The sequence below is a fragment of the Pelobates fuscus genome, chromosome 3 (genome assembly GCF_036172605.1).
Source record: "Pelobates fuscus isolate aPelFus1 chromosome 3, aPelFus1.pri, whole genome shotgun sequence".
NCBI lineage: Eukaryota > Metazoa > Chordata > Amphibia > Anura > Pelobatidae > Pelobates > Pelobates fuscus.
The window spans coordinates 335026384-335045908 of NC_086319.1; the positions used below are offsets into that span (position 1 = coordinate 335026384).

Sequence of the window (19525 nt, forward strand, 5' to 3'; positions counted from 1 at the left end):
CGGCACTGGAGCCCGGCCGGGACAGAGGAGACTTGTGATCGGGCACCAGAGAGAAGGGGCACTGCATGGAAGCAGAGGCAGCTTGGGACTAGGTAGGAGACTGAAATACAGCCTTGAGTTCCCAGCCACAGAAACTCCCCCCAGTCTGTGACTGGGAAGGAAGCTGCTGAGTATAGGTCGTGTTACATCAGCATTAGTCTGCTGGTGTAATACTACCTACCTATCCTGTCTGTCACATACCCTCATCCGTACCCCATTTTTTATTAATTCTCACATGAACATGCTATATACATTCAGTCTGTGTATGTGTTTGGGACCCTGAACCAACAATTTTGAGTCTATGTCTTTATGTGACTTTGTTTGTGATTTTCTGACTATGTATGTGTCTGTGTGTTTTTTTTAATATATGTGACTTTTTTTTTTGTCTTTGAATGTATCTAACTGTGTTAATGTGTGTATATCTGTGACTGCGTTTTGTGATGTGTCTGTGTACATCATGTGTGTTCATATCTGACAAGCTTCTTCACTAAAACGTCAATTGTCAGGAAAGTGAATTTCAAAGTCACCTGTGTTTCGAATTCAGCTATTTTGGTGCCAAATATGAAATCCGCTTAGAATTCCTGACAAACCTCATTTTAGTAAATAACCTAGTATGTATGTATGTATGCCAATGTATATGATGGCATGTGTCTGTATCTGTATGTGAATGTGTGTATGTGGATTTGTATGTGTATTAATGGTTAAGCGCTCTAATGTACTTTATAAAGGGGGTGCACACATCACAATACATATAGAGCAAATTAAAATAATATTTTACAAAGAAACTTTGAATTAAAAAAATACACAGTGTGTGTGTATTAACTGAGTGTGTGCCTATCATCATGCGTTACTGTCTGCATGCCTGTAACGTAGTGTGTATGACTGTCTGCTTTAATGGAGTATGTGTGACTGTCTGCTTGTGACTGTGTGTGTGACTGTCTGCCTGTCTGCCTTTAACTGTGTGTTTGGCTCTGTGACTGTCTGCCTGTAACTGTGTGTGTGACTGTCTGCCTGTAACTGAGTGTGTCTGACTGTCTGCTTGTAACTGTTTGTGTGACTGTCTGCTTGTGCCTGTGAGTGTGACTGTATACAGCTTTTTTTGAGGGGGGGGGGGGGGGGGGGAGGCGCCGTGAAGACTTTTCGCACAGGGCGCCTAATGTCCTATGGCCAGCCCTGCCTGCCAAAGTCATTGTTTTTTTCTTTTTCAATGTGCTTGTTGGATATTGATTTTAGCCAATAATCAGTTACCAAACTAACAGGTCAACTCCCTGTTTCTTATAGTCATGTTTATTACATGCTGATCCCGTCTCCAGACATTCATACGCTTTTTAAAGGTCTAGTTTTAATGTCAAACTCCCTGATGAAGTCCGACTCAACTAGCCATGTTTAAAACCCAAATTAAAAATAATTTCTAAAAATCTTAAGCCCTATTTGAAATGGTTCTTCTTTTAAGCCTCAATGAATAGTTTAGCTACGGTTGACTTGAAAATAGGCACTGCATCATTTCTGAGAGGTGACGTGTTTTGACGTAAAACTTTGGAATTTATGTTCCCAAACCCACATTCACGTAGATCAGATACTGCATTCATGGTCACACCTTGTTAGACGATTGTTATATTACCTGAGATGAGCTCACAATCCTTCTTTTGTCTTTACACCAGTCCATGCACAGTACTTTATTACCATGCCCCTTTAGTGTTCTTCTTGTCTTCATGACAAACTGGCCAAGAGATTCCACACGTTCTGCCACTTGGTGCACTAAAAATAAATGCAAAAAAATAAATAAAGAAAGAAAGAAAGAATGAGTGGCACCACTGTTCGTCTGCAGCTACTTCTCCGAGATCTACATGATCACTTAATAATATGGATTAACTATACCGAGAATAAACAGACTCTCATGTAATAACAAGACGAAACACCCACCATGTGTTTAGTAAATCAAAAGAACGTCATGAATTGAGGTAACATGTTATCAAGGTTTATGAACCAAATCCTATATCATTTATGTAGACTACAGGTATCAATTATCGGATCAAAACAAATAGTAAGCAAGCTCTCTCAGTTTTACATGTGTCACATGTAGTAGTAGAGATAAGATGCCTTACTGGCACTTGTGATGTCCATGAATGCAAAAACTGCATTACTAAGGCAATGCGGAGAAAGCTATAAGATTATGGAAATGAATGTTGGAAATCAAATATTTGAACATTGCTTATCGAATCCGGACCCTGCGAAGAAAGGATGAGGAAATGGTTTGCCAAACTTTACAACACAATATAATTCATGTTACAAGGTGACCATCTACTTGGAGTGACCATCCTTTCATTTATTCCAGGAAGTTTAACTTCCTGGAGTCTGCAGGGGCGGGCTGGGCCGGGGAGGCAATTGTCTCCCAGGCCGCCCTAAATCGTTAGCAAAACGGCCGCTGCAGGGCCGGTCCTGGGCGCCAGGAGGGGGGGGGGGTGCCGCACGGAGCAGGCCGATGGCCTGTTACAGGGAGCCCAGCTGGCCACCTAGGGCGCCTCGGTAGCAAGGCAGAGTAGGCACCTGCTTTTCCCAGACAGCAGGTGCCTACTCTGCAGGAATATACCGGCCGCGTGAGGAAGGAGGCAGGCCGCAGCGAAGGAGCACTGCCTCTGCTGCTGATCTTCCTGCTCCCTCGCGCACCCTCTCTGGTGATGCTGGGAGCCGGAATATGACGTCATTCCGGCCCCGCATCACTAAACTGCGGAGCAGAGAGGAGCAGGAAGTCACTGGACCCCGGGGAAAGGACCCAGAAGACTCCTAAAGGTAGGAGCAACAAGGAATTTGTGTGTGTGTGTGTCAGAGTGTGTGTGTGTGTGTAAGTTAGTGTGTGTGTGTGTCTGGAAGTGAGTGTGTCTGAAAGTGAGTCTGGAAGTGAGCGTGTGTGTCTGTTATTGAGAGTGAGTGCCAGTGTGTCTGTCAGCAGGGCCAGCCTTTGAGGTGTGCAAGCTGAGTGTGTGTGTCTGGAAATGTGAGTGTGTGTCTGTGCGTCTGGAAGTGAGTGAGTGTGTGTGTGTCTGGAAGTGAGTGTGTGTGTCTGTCAGTGAGTGTGTGTCTGCCTGTCAGTGTTTGTGTGTGTGTGTGTGTATGTGTCTGCCTGTCAGTGAGTGTTTGTCTGTCAGGGTGTGTGTGTGTGTTATTGAGAGTAAGTGCCAGTGTGTCTGTCAGCAGGGCCAGCCTTTAAGGTGTGCAAGCTGTGGGGTCACGTAGGGTGCCATGACAACAGAGGCGCCCGGTGGCCAACACAGTTCACAAGTTTGGGACACCAGCACATTAAAGGGACACTCCAGGCACCCAGACCACTTCTGCCCATTGGAGTGGTCTGGGTGCCAACTCCCACTACCCTTAACCCTGCAACTGTAAATATTGCAGTTTTCATAAACTGCAATAATTACATTGCAGGGTTAACTCCTCCTCTAGTGGCTGTCTACTAGACAGCCACTAGAGGGCACTTCCTGGTTTATAGCACAGGTTTTCTGTGGTATAGCGTCGCTGGACGTCCTCACACTATGTGAGGACCTCCAGCGTCGCTAAAATCCCTATAGGAAAGCATTGAAAGCATTTTCAATGCTTTCCTATGGAGAGGTCTCCCCCGCCGGATGACTTCACCGGGGGAGGAGCGTGGGCGGACCCAAAACCAGCGCCGAGGGACATCGGTGCTGGTCTCAGGTATGTCACTGAAGGGGAGAGAGGACCTGCAGTGTCAGGAAAACAATTTGTTTTCCTGGCACTGGAGTGTCCCTTTAATTTAAATGATTCCCTAGTGGTCCACTTGTGCACACCAGCAGTAGGTGCCTCGTGGTTCCGGTGCTCAGTTAGTGAGTCAGAGCACAGGCTCAGAGATTCTCAGCCTGTGCTCTAACAACATTAAAAGTCGGAGCCACAAAGGAGCGGGTATGGCAAAGAGCTACTGATTAGCATAACATCAATAAGGAAAAGGTGGGCATGGATGGTGAGCTGATTCGGGGGTGCAATGGGCCACTTGACTGGATTTGTCCCCCCAGGCCTGAGGCTGCCAGCCCTCCCCGATATACACAGTACTACCTAACTGTGAGATGTCAAGAGTAAAGTAATGCTTTATATGTTTCAAGTTTTTTTTTTAATAAATGGATTGCTGTACTAGCAATATTTTGAATCATTTAATTGTCAATTATAAGTAAAATAATAATCACTTTTAAATTGTAGTTTTTCCCTTTTTGTCCTCATTATTTACTTTTTAGCTATGATTGATTACCCAGTCTCCAACAACTGTAACACATTCTTGGCATTCTCCTTTCCACCCAACACATCTCTCTGCTTTATAAACCTGCTTTGGGCCCAACATTGCTTCCTCTACCCTTCCTCTTTCTTATTATAAATCCATTTTCACTTCCTCCGACCCTCACCTATCTTCCGCTAAGTCGGTTTTCACTTCTTCTTTCTTTCACCTTTCAGTTAAATGGATTGTGTAAGGGTCTTCCATGACCAGTAATGCAGCAAATGTTGAATTTCCAACATGGTATGATATTAAGCCATTGCACTAAACATAAACACCATTAATCATTTTATTTATCATTTTGAACACACCTGTTTACCTCTCGATCAAATATTTCAATGTCATTATTTCAAGGAAGGAGGGAAGTCTGTAGTATATATATTTATATTTCAATCACCCATACATCACTGTGTGGCTTTAATAGGTTATTAAATCATCTACTAAAAATTAAGAAATGATCCCAAGGCACACCACTGTTTTGCACATAAAAAGAGTATTTATTTATGCATAGAAAATACAACAAGATATCATTATAGCAGAGAGAAAGTGCATAGTATAGTGCTAAACCAGTATATAGTACCAAAACCACAATGTACGGTAAGTAAAGTGCTAAATGTAAAAACCTATAAAAAAAAAAAAAGGTATACTGACCAAGAGCAGGAGAAATGAAACCCCAATGTTTCGGCAGAGGAAGGCTTCCTCTGTGAAGTGCATTTAGCACTTTACTTACATTGTGGTTTTGGTACTATATACTGGTTTAGCACTATACTATGCACTTTCTCTGTGCTATAATGATATCTTGTTGTATTTTCTATGCATGAATAAACACTATTTTTATGTGCAAAACCGTGGTGTGCCTTGGGATCATTTCTTATTTTTTTATTACATGTATATATCTGGTATGGAGCATATTCTCTTCCTTTAGGAGCACCCTGTACCTTATAGACCACACACTTATTACCCATTTTTCAGTAGAGCTCTTCCTGTAATTTTATGTTTGTATATTAAATCATCTACCTCTGCTCTGCACTATATTGTAGTCTAGCCATTGTAACATTTATAGACGTCGGAGACCAGTGACTCATCTAGAAGGAGATGGTGAAGAATGTAATGTCTATAAAGACGGAAATCCAGTCTATAAACCCATTTTATTGTATGATATTAATTTGTTTACCCTCAGAGCAGTGGGGTATATAAATTAAGAAAATAAGGATTGTTGTTCTGGTGAACTCCATATAAATATAGATGGCCTCAAGAAGTGATCCCTCTCTCTTATCCCTTTACTCCATTCATGTTTGAGAGCTGCAGGGTGTTAGTTAAAATTAAATGTATCCATTCCAGCCTGGCAGTTAAACTAGTGTGTTTCTCATACAAGTAAAACGTAAAAATATATACAATTTAAATGCATAATTTAGTAATGAAGCATACAGGCTGATGGCGTCAGAGACAGTCACTCAAAGAGGAAGTCCTTTTCAGATGTAATGATGACCCTACCTAGTTCCCCTCTGCCAATCATATGTAAAAAGTTACATGTCTTCACATGGGGGTCACAATAAGGGAAACTTACTCAGTGTTAAACCCAGTCCAGATAGGTTCTCGTAAAAGATTGTGGAGCTTCGTGATCCTAACACAAGCATTGGCCTACAAAGCTGGGTTTCAAATAGTCACAAGAGTTTACAGAACTGATCAAGTTGCAAATCTGAAATTTCGACAATACGCTCAATGAATATTTGCATATTTAGCATGTCTTGCCCTCTCTATGCATCTTGTAGTCAGTTTATTACCCTGTACATAGTACACCCTGCAGTCAGTTTATCACATTATCTGGGCATAATACACAATGCAGTCTATGTATTATATAAGGGACTTAATGCAGGCATACAGCCAGGATATTACATTGTAACAGGATATAACACAGTTTGCCTGACCTGCCTGCTTGGCTGACATCATCAGAAGTGGTGATCGCAGTGAATCACAATCCTTTCCCATAGAAAGCTTTGGATTGGATGAAACTGTCAAGGAGGCAGATCATGGGCAGAGCCAGCACAATTGTCAAACAAAGCCATGGCCAATCAGCAACTCCTCATAGAATCAATGCATCTCTATGAGGAAAGTTCAATGTCTCCATGTAGAGGGTGGAGACACTGAATGGAAGTGATGCACGTAGCACTTTCCCAGGAAGCACCTCTAGTAGCCATCCAAGGAGTGGCCACTGGAGGTGTCACTAGACTGTAATGTAAAACACAGTGTTTACTGCAAAAAGCATACAGGGACTGATTATGCTCACCAGAACAAATACAATAAGCTTTAGTTGTTCTGGTGACTATAATGTCCCTTTAATTTGATGTTGGGGGGACATAATTAAACATGCTGCAGATATATTTTATTGTAAGGAAAACATAAAACACCCTGAAGATCATATATTATATTGTATAAGTGGCATAACATATCCTAAAGTTTATTTTTATGTTGCAGAAGGTTCTAAATTCCATTAGATAACAAAGCCAACTCTTTCTGTGCCACATTAAAAAAACTGTCAAAGTAATGTATTACTTCTTGCCATTAAATTGTTATTTTAAAAGCAACATATCCATGAATGAGTACAATTCACTGTCAAAGCGGAGTATCAAACAACATACCATATTGGATGTAAAATACTATACATGAAAGCATCAAAAAGGGGGCTGAGTGGCAATATATGACTGTGAAAATAGAGGATAAATGAAGCAACTACGACTAACCCAGTTTAGGGAACATAATACAAATAGTGAAATAAAAGTGTAGGCAAAACAATGTGATTACAATCTTATTTAACAAAAATGCTCTAATTATACGCTATGCCAGGTGCTGTCAAAAGATAACTCCCCATATACTCAGTAAAGGCCTTCTCTCATATAGTTTATTTAAATGCCAAAGGGATTTACTGCTTGCTAAAATGTTGTATACATACCTGATTCACAAAGAGTTAAACTATATTACAGAGGCTCATTGCTGTGCATTCAGGGTGATGTTACGTTTTGGTACTCATGTATATGGCATGTGACAAGGTGATTGGCAAGTAAAGACTTGCTGCAGGGTAGTGCATATTTTGATTTGTTGGTTGTGGAACACAGTTGTAAGTTTGCACACCTCCATCAAAAGGTGCTTTGTAAATGTTGGCATTAAATAAGGTGACGCTGTGGTGATGCTGTATTTGTATGAGCACTGCAATAAAAGTCAAACTACTAATGATGTAGCTAAAAGGTCACTAAGGTAAAGTTAGTGGTTGCAGATGTTTGGGGCTGGGAGTAAGGGGCATGGTATAAAGTTATGGGTTTAGAATTGCAGGAGGGGGGTTAGGGTTAGAAGGTACTTGTCTTGAGGGGGCTGTTGACTGGATCTTCCATAAAATCCCATACATTCTCAGTCTGGGTGAAAGTAATAGGATTTAAGTCCACAGCACCCTGAAAACAGATACCCCATAATTCTTATAACTTTGTACTCTGTACTGATTTATTACAGCACACTGTAATGACATAGAGTACAAGGTGTACACCACACTGTCCCTGGTCCTGTAATGACATTCATTAAAATATAAGGGATGCTTTCACAGCCTTTGTTATACTTGGCTTTTTCAAGTCAATTTTTAAAGTGAATTTCAAAATGTTATAAAACTACTTAGGATTATAATTCGTGATAACTGATAATCCTATTAGACATTACAATGTCAAGTTTCTGATCCTGGTTCCCTAATACTATCATGGTTATTATTCAATAAAGTAAGAATTCAGCTAATTGAAGTGGTCTGGGTGCTGTGTCCCTTTTGCACTTAGTGCTGCAATGTAAAACATTGCAGTTCCAGAGAACTGCAATGTTCAAATTGCAGCTCTAAGTCTGCCCTCTGTGGCCACATGGGGCGCTTCCGGATTCATAACTGAATTTTGGTCTGTTATCTGACGCTGGACGTCCTCATGGACCTCCAGCATCAGATTTTCCCCATAGGAAAACATTGAATAATGCTTTTCTATGGGGAGGTGTAATGCGTGCGCGACCATTGCAGCGCATGCACATTAGGTCTCCCCCACCAACTGACGTTGGCGGGGGAGGAGCATGGGCAGAGCCTGACCCAGTGCAGTGGGACATCTGTGCTGGATTCAGGTAAGTAGTAAGTAGTAATCCAGTGAAATAATTCTCATAGAAAAGCATTTAATTGGAACGTTCTCCCATGCAGAGAGTGCTCTGAGTCAGGGTGGGCGGACAAGGGGCGGATTTTAAATAAACTTAATAAACTTAAACTTAAACTTAAAAATAATAAATGTAATAAACTTTTATTAAAATTAAAGTTTGAAAATACAGCAAGGTGGAGAGAGCACACCAAGAGAGGAATTTGGACGCTGAAGTGTCTCCTTGCAGGCCCCCTGTCACAGACTACAAGAAGCTAACTACGTCTTTCACCCGAACCTGAGTCCTCTAACAACAGACGTAATTTTTGCATGACATTAGGCGGCCAAGAACTCACGTGTGTCAGGGGGTACAACCAGTCCCCAGCACAAAAGTGCAAACATATCTGAATGTGCTGCATTTCAAGCAGAAACACTGTACAAACAGGTTCCTGCATCCATGACCACTTCTAAAAGCAGAAGTGTTCATGGACATTGGATTGACCATTTAAATGTGAAATTCGCATTGAATTCTCATTTTAGCAAATAGCCCTGTGTATGTGTGAAACATTTCATGATGTCGTCACAATCTGGTCCCTCCAGACCTTCCTCCCTATCCTCTTAATATAGCATCGTCCGCTCTATGCAGCGCTGACAATGATGGATCAGTGGGACATTCCACTTTGGAGACTAGATTATCACGACGGAATTATCCGTCCCTGGTATAACGGGGTTAAATGAGAACGCTGAAATATGTCAGCGCTACAAAACAAAATACCTTACAATAAACTGTAATGCAATTCTGGCTGGGTGACCTCATTTTTACGCCCGCTAATATGATTTAAAGGCTTGTCCATGTGGCCATCAAATGTTAGCAGCCTAATGGAACACTGCGATAATATCTGCCTTGGGGGTTACATTGTAGCATGCAATTCACTCTCAGCAGAGTACAAGTGTTTTTGAATCACTGTAGCTTTATTGTGTGTGCACTGCTGGCTTGACTTGCAGGGTTAAGAAATCAGCGTGAGGCGGTGACATTATGGGTTATTTTTATCAAGAAACCTAATAAGCAAAGCTGACTTAGCGCAGCCTGGTTGAGAGAGCTCTCTGGACAACCCCAGAGTACAGCGTGTTTATTTACAAGTTAAGCCTCCTCTGTCTCCACTGGAGCTGTCATCTCTTCCCAGATGTCATAGGAACGGAGACAGCCAGTCCCTAAATTAACATACTTACGTTCCACGTCGTGCAGTTTGGCTCTCTCTTCTTCCAGCTTTCCCTTGAGGCTTTCAGCTTCATTCTTCAGCGAGGCCAGGGTCTCGTTCTCTTGCAATCCTTCGGTTGCCATCTTGAGATAAAGCAGAGACAGAGAGTGAGGATGCAGGAAATGGAGGTGCACAAGTGTATGATGGGGATGGCTGCACAATCAGGGATGCTGCAGCACACGCTGCTGTTTGGCTCAAGCACAATCAGAAAGCTGCTTGCTTTTTTTTTTTCCTTTTTTTTTTTTTTTTAAAAACAACTGCAGCTTTATTAGGTTATGAGCAAAACAACATTTGGTCTTTCCAGTATAAAATCCCACCATATATAAAGCAAAAAAGAAAAGAATCTTAATATTAGATTCATTTTAGAACATTACATGTAGTTAAAAAAAAATAATGAACAGCAATCGAGAGGCAAAACATTACTAATAAAGTGATTTGAATAGGTGCAGTAATATGAACATTATTTTGCTAGAATTTACACTCTACAACAATCAATAAAATTGTATTTTTTATTTTTTATTTTTTTTTATTATTTACTGTCAGGGTAATTCACCAAGGTCTGAATATAATCCTCGAGATGTTACGCTATTATCAGCAGGGTCTGTGTTATCCTCTTGTCTTGTTAACAAATGTAACAGTTTATCTCATTTGCTGTTATATCTGCTTTGTAAAAGTGTATGTTGACGTTATATAAATGATAATGATAATAATAACAGACAGGAATTCAAAGTGGATTTTATCTGATTTTGCTATTGTGTTCTAAATTTTTAAATTCATCTTGAATTCCACACAATTTGCATATTACAGAATAGCCCTGTCTGTATATGTGTATGTGGTATATTTATTCACTAAACACCAAATTGTAAAGAATTGAAAACACAAATTAGAGCAAAAAAAGCAAAGTAGCCAGTCCGTGATTAAAGCCATTTTATTGTTTTTTGATTATTTTTTGTTCAGCTATTTTTGCCTATATTTTGCAACTCCGTTTGCAATTCCCTGCAGTTCAATGATATGTGAATAAACTCCTTCCTATATCCAGAAACACATTGTTGCCAATATTGTTAAAGGAACTTAACATGTATAGCTTGGAGGAAAGACGAGACGGGGGGATATGATAGAAACATTTAAATACATAAAGGGAATCAACACAGTAAAGGAGGAGGCTATATTTAAAAGAAGAAAAACTACCACAACAAGAGGACATAGTCTTAAATTAGAGGGGCAAAGGTTTCAAAATAATATCAGGAAGTATTACTTTACTGAGAGGGTAGTGGATGCATGGAATAGCCTTCCAGCTGAAGTGGTAGAGGTTAACACAGTAATGAGTTTAAGCATGCGTGGGATAGGCATAAGGCTATCCTAACTATAAGATAAGGCCAGGGACTATGAAAGTATTTAGAAAATTGGGCAGACTAGATGGGCCAAATGGTTCTTATCTGCCGTCACATTCTATGTTTCTGTGTTTCTATGCAATAGGCAGTTTTCTGTTCTGCAACAACATTGCTAAATATGAATTCAGGACTAGGAGTGGTTGGACCACAAAGGGGATTGCACACCAACCTGACTAACAGCCATGGTGGCCAGCTCCACTCAGTGCTGCCAATGCACAGAGCACTTCTGAAAAACTCTCACAGAGCCTGATTGTCCTGAGTGTACCTTGTGCAGAACAGCTCCACTTTATTGGGGCTTGGACTTGGTGTACAGAAAAATAACTGCGGATTTGAAATCAGCCTGCCAAATCCAGGAGTGTTGGATGTTATTACTGCTAAGTGAAAATTAAATGTATTACTTTTTTTTATTTGTGTTTTGCATGTTATATAGAATATATGTTTTAGAAGTCTTGTCCTTTGTTCCCCAGTTGACAAATCATTAAACGGAAAGAGCACATATTGAATGTTTACGAATCTGTAAAATAATTGATACATAGCATAAAGGCGGACCTAGGGGAAATGTAACATTTTTAAGCATAGTGGATAGGCCTAATGTCTCTGTTATTGTGCTAATGTTTTGCTCTACATGAACATATCACATAAAATACTACTCCTAGTCCCATGATGTCTTGCATGCCCTAAAGCGAAACATCATGGGGCTTGAAGTTGGGGTCTGCCTGTTGGCTACCTCTCATTCAGACAATGCACTCATGCAACATAACTGCCACTGACATAAAAAGTAACTACATAAATCCAGCAGATGTTCCATTGTTAAGGATACAATTTAAAGCTGATTTTCCATATAGATACATAGGAACACAATGTTCTCTGTTTACACCTGTCACAACCTACACCAGCTGTTTGGTGCAATATAAAGTATGAACACACTGTGGTTTGAATTAGAGATATTGTAGTAAGCCTTCCCAGCATGGCCACAATGTATAAGAACACTATAACCATTACAATAACCACTGCAGTGTGCTCCACTACTTCAGATGGAGAGCTGGAAGTTGTTAGCTTTTATTAGCGGAGCTAGTACTGCAGATCTCTAATGGGCTAGGCTGAGCTCAGACAGAGAGCCAGAAGGTTTTTGTTGTGACAACCAGCAGAACCCAGGTAAGTAGTCAAATTGGTATACAAGATTTGAACACATGGTGGGAGGGGAAGTTGGGGCACTCCTGGTACCACAAGCACTGAACTGTCCCGAGGCTCAGTCCATCCCTCTTTATGACCCCCTTTCTTCCCGCATTGCTAACATCTACCATACCCCTGACTCCTTACTACAATTCCCTGACTATTTCCAACTTAGCTGACCTAACAACTCAGTTGTCTCAAGGTGTCTTTCAATAACTACCTCCTTTGGCCTACACACATTGCCAGCAATACCCTTGACATGTTGCCTAAGGAAGTACTGTTTGCAATCATGTCACGTACTGCATTATAGGATATGAACCCACACACCTGTGAATAAGGAAACTTTAGGTAAAGATGTGATTTAACCTACAGAGACGCAAGCTATCTGTAAAGCACATCAGATACTTATCTGAATCATAACTTGTAACCATGTCATTTGAGGATGTCAGATCCAGTTTAAATCAACTAGTCCCTTTCTAAATAACACTTTGTTTAGTTTGTGATGTCATTTTCCTTTTAATTACTATTCCAGTTAAAGAGACTATTTACTAAAGGATGCTAATTATATCTACAGCTGGCATTGTTAAAGCTTGTATATCAGTAATGAACATCCCATCTAACTTATCTCTAGTCTGTTCCCAACACGGTTACAATGTTGAGTTTTTCAATATATATCTCCAGATAAGCACTGCGTTACTGTGAATGTTAATAACTAATGTCTAATTTATTCATTTAATTAAATAGGCTTTTCAAGGGGTTGAGGAATTAAAGTATCTAGTGCAGGAGTGGGCAACCATCGGCACTCCAGATGTTGTGGACTGCATCCCCCATAATGCTCTTACGGTCATAATGCTGGCAAAGCACCAGGGGCATGTAGTCCAACAACATCTGGAGTGCAAAAAGTTGCCTTACCATGATCTAGAGCAGGGATAGGCAACCTTCGGCACTCCAGATGCTGTGGACTACATCCCCCATAATGCTCTTACACCTACAATACTGACAAAGCATCATGGGAGGTGTAGTCCAAAACATCTGGAGTGGCGAAGGTTGCCTATGCCTGATCTAGTGGATCATACAGACGGTAAATGTTTTAAAGTAGCTGTAAAGACACAGTTAGCCTCCTTGGTTGGACATCTGTTTTAAACAGCCCTCTCTTTCACCGGATGTGCTCCAGCTCTTATCTCTTCCCTGTTAATTTTTTTTAAAAAAAATTCTTACTTGACTTTTCTATCATGTTGCCCGTTGATGAAATTTATTCACTAAACGTAAAGTCATAGCAAATTAAAATCTGATTGGCCGAACTGAGGCTAAAATCATCACGTTGTGACTAAAGTTGAGAATTTTTCCAGATCAGCTTTTTTTTTTTTTAAACTCAGTTTTAGCATCCAGATTTCATGTTGTTACAGTTAAGAGTTTAGTAAATAGCCCTTTATGTCCTTGATGCTAGTTGATTTCTTTTTCTGTCTTTGGTTAATTATTTGTATTTTGTATTCGTGTTAGTATAATTTAATAGCTGACTGATCTGGAGAAGACAAAACTATGGTAAGTCATAGAGTAAATTCAAAGTGGATTTCCATTTTTAGCAAAACAAGCCCAAACTGGAAAAAGTGAGTGTTTTTAGTTCAGCTATTTTAACCTAAAATTTGAAATTCACTTTTCATCCCTAAAAATTCAAACTGTACTGATTTGCTCTGTCCGCACTGGTATTTGCTAAACAGTGAATTAGGGATGAGCTTAAACAAAATGTGAAACATTTGGTCCATTACAGTTATACACATTTTCCAATTCATCTGTATTCCCAATACTACTGTTTGATCTAAATCCTTCCAAAGTAAGTGTTCACCTTACCAAAGATCACTGTTTAAAGTAGAAATGTCTCTTTTCGTGACATTTCTTTGTTCCTTCGCTCCAGTAAAGGCTATAACAGACATTTACTGTAGTCAACAGAGCAGTGGAGTTAAGTAAAAAGCTTACTTACCTCTGCTGCATGTCCCTGTTTTGGGGGCATCACTGCCCCATGATGCCTCAAACCCAGGGTGCTAGGGTATCTACCAGAGAAATGACTTATGCGTGCATGTAAGTGATAACTAATTTACATAATTTCCTAGCCTTGGTCGGCAAAGTATGTAACTTAAAATATGAAGACAGAAAAATAATTTCACAACAACTTTTGGTTGAGCTACAAGTGAAGACGTGACAATTTTTTTTTACAATTCTACTAAACTCAAAGTAATACTTTACCAGTTCCACACATAGCGAGCAGAGGGTCAGTGGTTCGGCTTTGATATAAACGGTCCTCAGCGGTTTCTCTCTTTTGCATTTGGCACATGGTCCAAACAGGATGGCAAGGAATGTCTGATCACACATCCTGGGTAATTCAATTCAGCTGTCAAAATGAAATAGAGAATAAGGCTCCACCACAACCATACTCCCACAGCAGCCAATGGTTTGGAAACAATATTCTGTAATGCTGAAGAGATGGGATTATCTACTTGTACATAATAATCCCAACTGCTTTGTTTGCAGAGGCTAAATAAAGATCAGTTTGTTTGGGGGTTTATAGTATCAGCAATCAAAATATTCAAACTGCAGGTAGAACTAAGTGAGTCCGGCAAAAGATAGTACAACAGCGGTGGAGGACCCACAGGTGATCACTCCACTGGAGTTGTAGGTGGTTGAAGGGAGTAAAGGGCATAACCCAGAAAAACGAAAAGAAGAAGCTGAGTGGAGTACACTAAAGCAGTGCATCCATAATCGGCTTCTAAACCCTGAATGAAAAGTGCTCCGTCAGTGTATGGCAATACAATGCTGTGAGAGGGAGCTAAAGAACGAGCTTATTTACATTAATTACAAAGAATAGTAGAAAAATAATAAATCTTTAATAACCCTCTTAAGGGAAATACAAATAGAGTAAAAAGTAGATGAACTACTCTATGAGCAATGCCGAGATAGATATATGAGAGGGAGTAGGGCAATTAAGCACTACTGAGACATACTCGCAATATAGACACTATGTTGCAATGTAGCTGTACAGACTTTGTTAGGCAGCTAAAAGGTGGATACACTGTGTTACAATGTAGCTGTACAGACTCTGTTAGGCAGCTACAAGGTGGATACAGTATGTATGAGTCATGCCCAGTATAAATTCCGATAACTCCCTGGGTACCACATAGAAGATAGTTAACAGCGTTTAGTGATAGTAAATTGGAGGACTCGTAAAAGAGTCTAGGGGGAACACTGTCATTTAAACTAGCACTATATTTTAAGTACTGACAGTGTTCCTAGTGTAGGTACAGCCAGTGATCGTATTTAGGTAGAAGGGGAAGATCGAGAGTGGATAGCAGATGATTGGTGCCTATCCACCTCTTGTCACCCTTAAGAAACCAAACAAGGAGTGGTATAACGCTCCGTGGTTCACACTGGACCTATTTAGACCTGTTTAGCAATCATACTCCGCAATCCACTAAATGCACCCGCAGGTAACAGTGCAAGACCACAGCGGGAGTACGCTTACGTTGAAATGCCCTTGTGGTAACCAGTCATATCAGTGGGTTAAAACGATAGGTGCGAGGCCTGTCTACAGCCCGAGGTAGTGGTGATTAGGAGTGAGGTAACCCCTTCAGTCCCAGTACCCAGAGGCTAGGCGTACTATCGGTGTGTTTAACGAGAGTAGGAGGCCTGTCTGTGGTCTGGGGTAATCGGGATCCGAGCGAGATAACCCCTTCAGTCCCAGTACCCAGAAACTAGACGTGCAGGCCTTAGAGGATTCCCCGCAAAACACAATCCCCAGCTATACTAATCACAGCTAATCACAGCATCGCTCAAATAAGTAAAAATAACGTAAAGGTCCTATGTAGGACAGTCTGATTTAACTTTAACTCGATAGCATTGCGAGACCTAAGGAAAGTCCTCAGTAGGACATTGTCATTACACTTAGACTTGCTACTGCTCGATATTTTAAATAAAAAATAGCGTGTGGGTCCTTGGTAGGACAGTTAAATCAAATTCAAACGAAAACGCTCACAGGTATAGTAGTGGTCCTCAATAGGACAATTTAAATTAAATTAAATTAAACTAAATTAGCATCGATAGTGCTCAATGGTATAGTAGTGGTCCTTGGTAGGACAATTTTTCATGACGTTAGAGTCGGTGATCACTCAACGCGCGTTTCGGCGCTAACATGCGCCTTTGTCAAGAGCTAACCGGTACTGGGGTTGGCGCCTTCTTTTAAACCCTGTTGGGGCCAGCCCACCCCGAAGGGGGGCGTGAAGATCCGAGATAGGACCGCCCACTGAGGAGTGGCCGGGACCTTGAGTGGCAGCCAACTCAGAACGCTTGAGGGATTTTAACCCTTGTCAAGCGTGTGACTAATATGTCGTTCAATGGAACAAAACTGGCTAAGCAAAATTGTTGCAAGGAGGATATATGAGTATAGCTCCCATAAGGTAGTAGTTGCTATGCAGGCTTTTTAGTTTAGGAGTTTGTAAGATTAAACTCAGAAAAGCAATCAAGCATAGACTTAATGTTAAAGTTTTATATATCTCTGTCATATGGTTCTTAAACTATACAACAACAAAAGGTAAAAAGTGTTAAGTTTTAGTAGCAGTGATTCAAATAAATGGTGCAAATGAAAATCCTTCGTTGAGTCCTCTGGGTTGTAGGGTTTTTAGCCTATATATCCAGAAACTCTCACGTTGTCTTAGAAATTTGTCATAATCACCCCTTCTTTTTTCCCGTTTCACTAACTCGAGTCCACAAAAGCGTAAGCCATGCGATTTACCAGAGTGATGTTCTCTGAGGTGACGGGAAATGGGGGTTTCGATACTCAGTTTAGGAGATCGAACATGTTCTTTGATTCTCTCTTTAAATGGGCGGAAAGTTTTGCCCACATATTTATAGTCACACTCACAGGTGAGGAGGTATACCAAGCCTGCAGTGTTGCAATTAAAGAATGAGGTGATGTTAAATGTTTGTTTATTTTCACTGTCAGATATTGTTTTTGAATTGCGTCTAATATACTTACAGGCGACACATCGCCCACATTGAAAAGTCCCAACAACCGGTGTACTCAACCAGGTTTGGATCTGAGGCCGCTGAGGTTGGTAATGACTTGGTACTAGGAGGTCCCTTAGATTTTTCCCTCTCCTTGCTGTCATCTCAATCCTTGGGCCTAGAATCTTTTTTAGGTGTGTATCACCTAGTAGTATGGGCCAGAATTTCTCGATACCTGATTTAACTTTGTTCCAACCAGCATCATACGTGGCGATCTGTCAGACCTTCCGGCATTCGCTAACCGTGGACTTCCGGGTTCTCGGAGCGCGGCCACTCCCCCTCCTATGACGTGGTCGTTCCCAGGGTTCATAGAGAGTCCGCGCCAACACCACAGTGCTTGATCAACTCGAAAGCTCCCGCGAACTTCAAACTGGATATTTACTTCTACTGTGTATCGGACCCGGACTGTTTAATCATTTACCCTCCTTCTCCTCTCCTACGACCTCGGACTGTTTCTGGACATTCTCTTGCCTGTTGCAACCTCGATCCTCTGTGGAACCTCCATCACCAATTTGGATTATCTCTCCTTCATAAGTTAAGTAAACCAGATTGGCTCAAGTTTAATATATAACCATCTCTAATCTAAGTGGTTTGCTATCTGCTCCACTTATTAATTATCTGCATCCTAATTTGGAACTTCTCGCTGGTTGTGTTAAAGTTACCTTATCCTAAAACAACTTCAAACACCGCTGCTGGTTATAACCTGCCAGGAATTAAAGAGACAGTTCAAATTGATTATCTTTTTTATTTTAAAGTAATAAACGTTATCAAATTCAGAAATCTGCAGTTGTTTCCATCTTATCAACAATTGAGCGTTACAGATTGATCAAGCCTAATTAATGGATACAGCAGATCTCACTTCTGAAATCACCAGATTAAACCAAAGGGTGGATACTCTCACTCAAGGCATGCAAGATCTACAGATCACCAATGAAAGAATCCTTACTTATGTAAGGGACTTGCAAACCCATACTCCTCACACAGTTACACACTCGGCTAGTGACCCTGCTGTCTCCAACCCCGAAAAATTCTCTGGAGACAGGTCCCAATACCGAGAGTTCATCAATTCCTGCAAGTTGTTGATTGCGTTAAAACCCCGATCATATCCTACAGAAAGATCTAAAGTTTGTTCCGTTATTTCATTTTTGAGAGGTGAACCCATGGCCTGGGCTCATTCCTTTCTTGAGAATGATGATCCCATATTGGATTCTCTGGATGAATTCTTTGAAGCCATGTCTCTCCTTTACGAAGACCCAAACAAACAAGCGACTGCAGATTTAACCATTAGAACACTGCAGCAAAGAAACCGGCCTGTTGAAGATTACATTGCTGAATTCAAACGATGGGCACCTGAAACTCAGTGGAATGACATAACTCTACGTAACCAGTTCCGTATTGGATTATCTGAAGCTGTCAAAGATGAGCTCTCCAGAACTGAACTACCTACTACACTGAATACACTTATTCAACTGGCAATCAGTATCGACAGAAGACTTAGGGAAAGAAAAGCTGAGAAATCACTCACTAGCTCTCTATGGAAAAAACCCTTCACCTCTTCAAAGGCACCGGAGAAACCTATAACTTCCGCTGAACCTATGGAAATAGGGGTTGTGAGAAGTCCTCTTACTCCAGAAGAGAGAACCAGAAGAAGACAACTGAACCTCTGCATGTACTGTGCTTCGCAAGAACATGTGGTCCCAGACTGTCCCCTATTGAAACGTCCAAGAGGCGGTAAGCATGGTTCTACCACGACTATAATGAGTGTACTTCCTTCCAAACCAACCTCTCATTTCTCCTCTGTCTCTCTCATATTACAGTGGGACAAAGAAAGAATTACGACTAAGGCCATTATTGATTCCGGTGCTAATGGGGTGTTCCTGGACTCATCCTTTGTTACAAAAAATAAAATTCCTTGTGTTCAAAAACGTAATTCCGTCTCTGTCAGAGTTATTGATGGCTCCTTAATCTCCTCGGGGCCCATTCGCCTTGAAACTGTCCCTTTAAGGACTACTACTAATTATGTCCATTCTGAATTTCTTGTTTTTGATGTCATAAATTCTCCTCTTTATCCTATAATATTAGGGATAGACTGGTTAAGGACTCACAACCCACTTATTACCTGGGCTCCTTTCTCTCTCACGTTTAACTCTGCATATTGCCAGAAAACATGTCTACAACACATCCCCATTT

At 40.8% G+C, this 19525-nt stretch overlaps 1 protein-coding gene across 2 annotated transcripts in view; it reads right to left on the minus strand.

Moving 5' to 3' along the window:
• The window catches only part of GNB5 (G protein subunit beta 5), a 71586-nt gene that overhangs the window by 42674 nt on the left and 9387 nt on the right, over positions 1-19525 (minus strand). For both annotated transcript variants that reach the window (XR_010090459.1, XM_063449054.1), the window contains exons 2-4: positions 14525-14669; positions 9691-9802; positions 1661-1797 (exon numbers count right to left, since the gene is read on the minus strand). Coding sequence is in view for 1 of the 2 variants with exons in the window: in XM_063449054.1 (XP_063305124.1) it covers positions 1661-1797; positions 9691-9802; positions 14525-14650 (375 nt within the window). In the remaining variant the exon portion in view is untranslated. The remainder of the gene's footprint in view (positions 1-1660; positions 1798-9690; positions 9803-14524; positions 14670-19525) is intronic.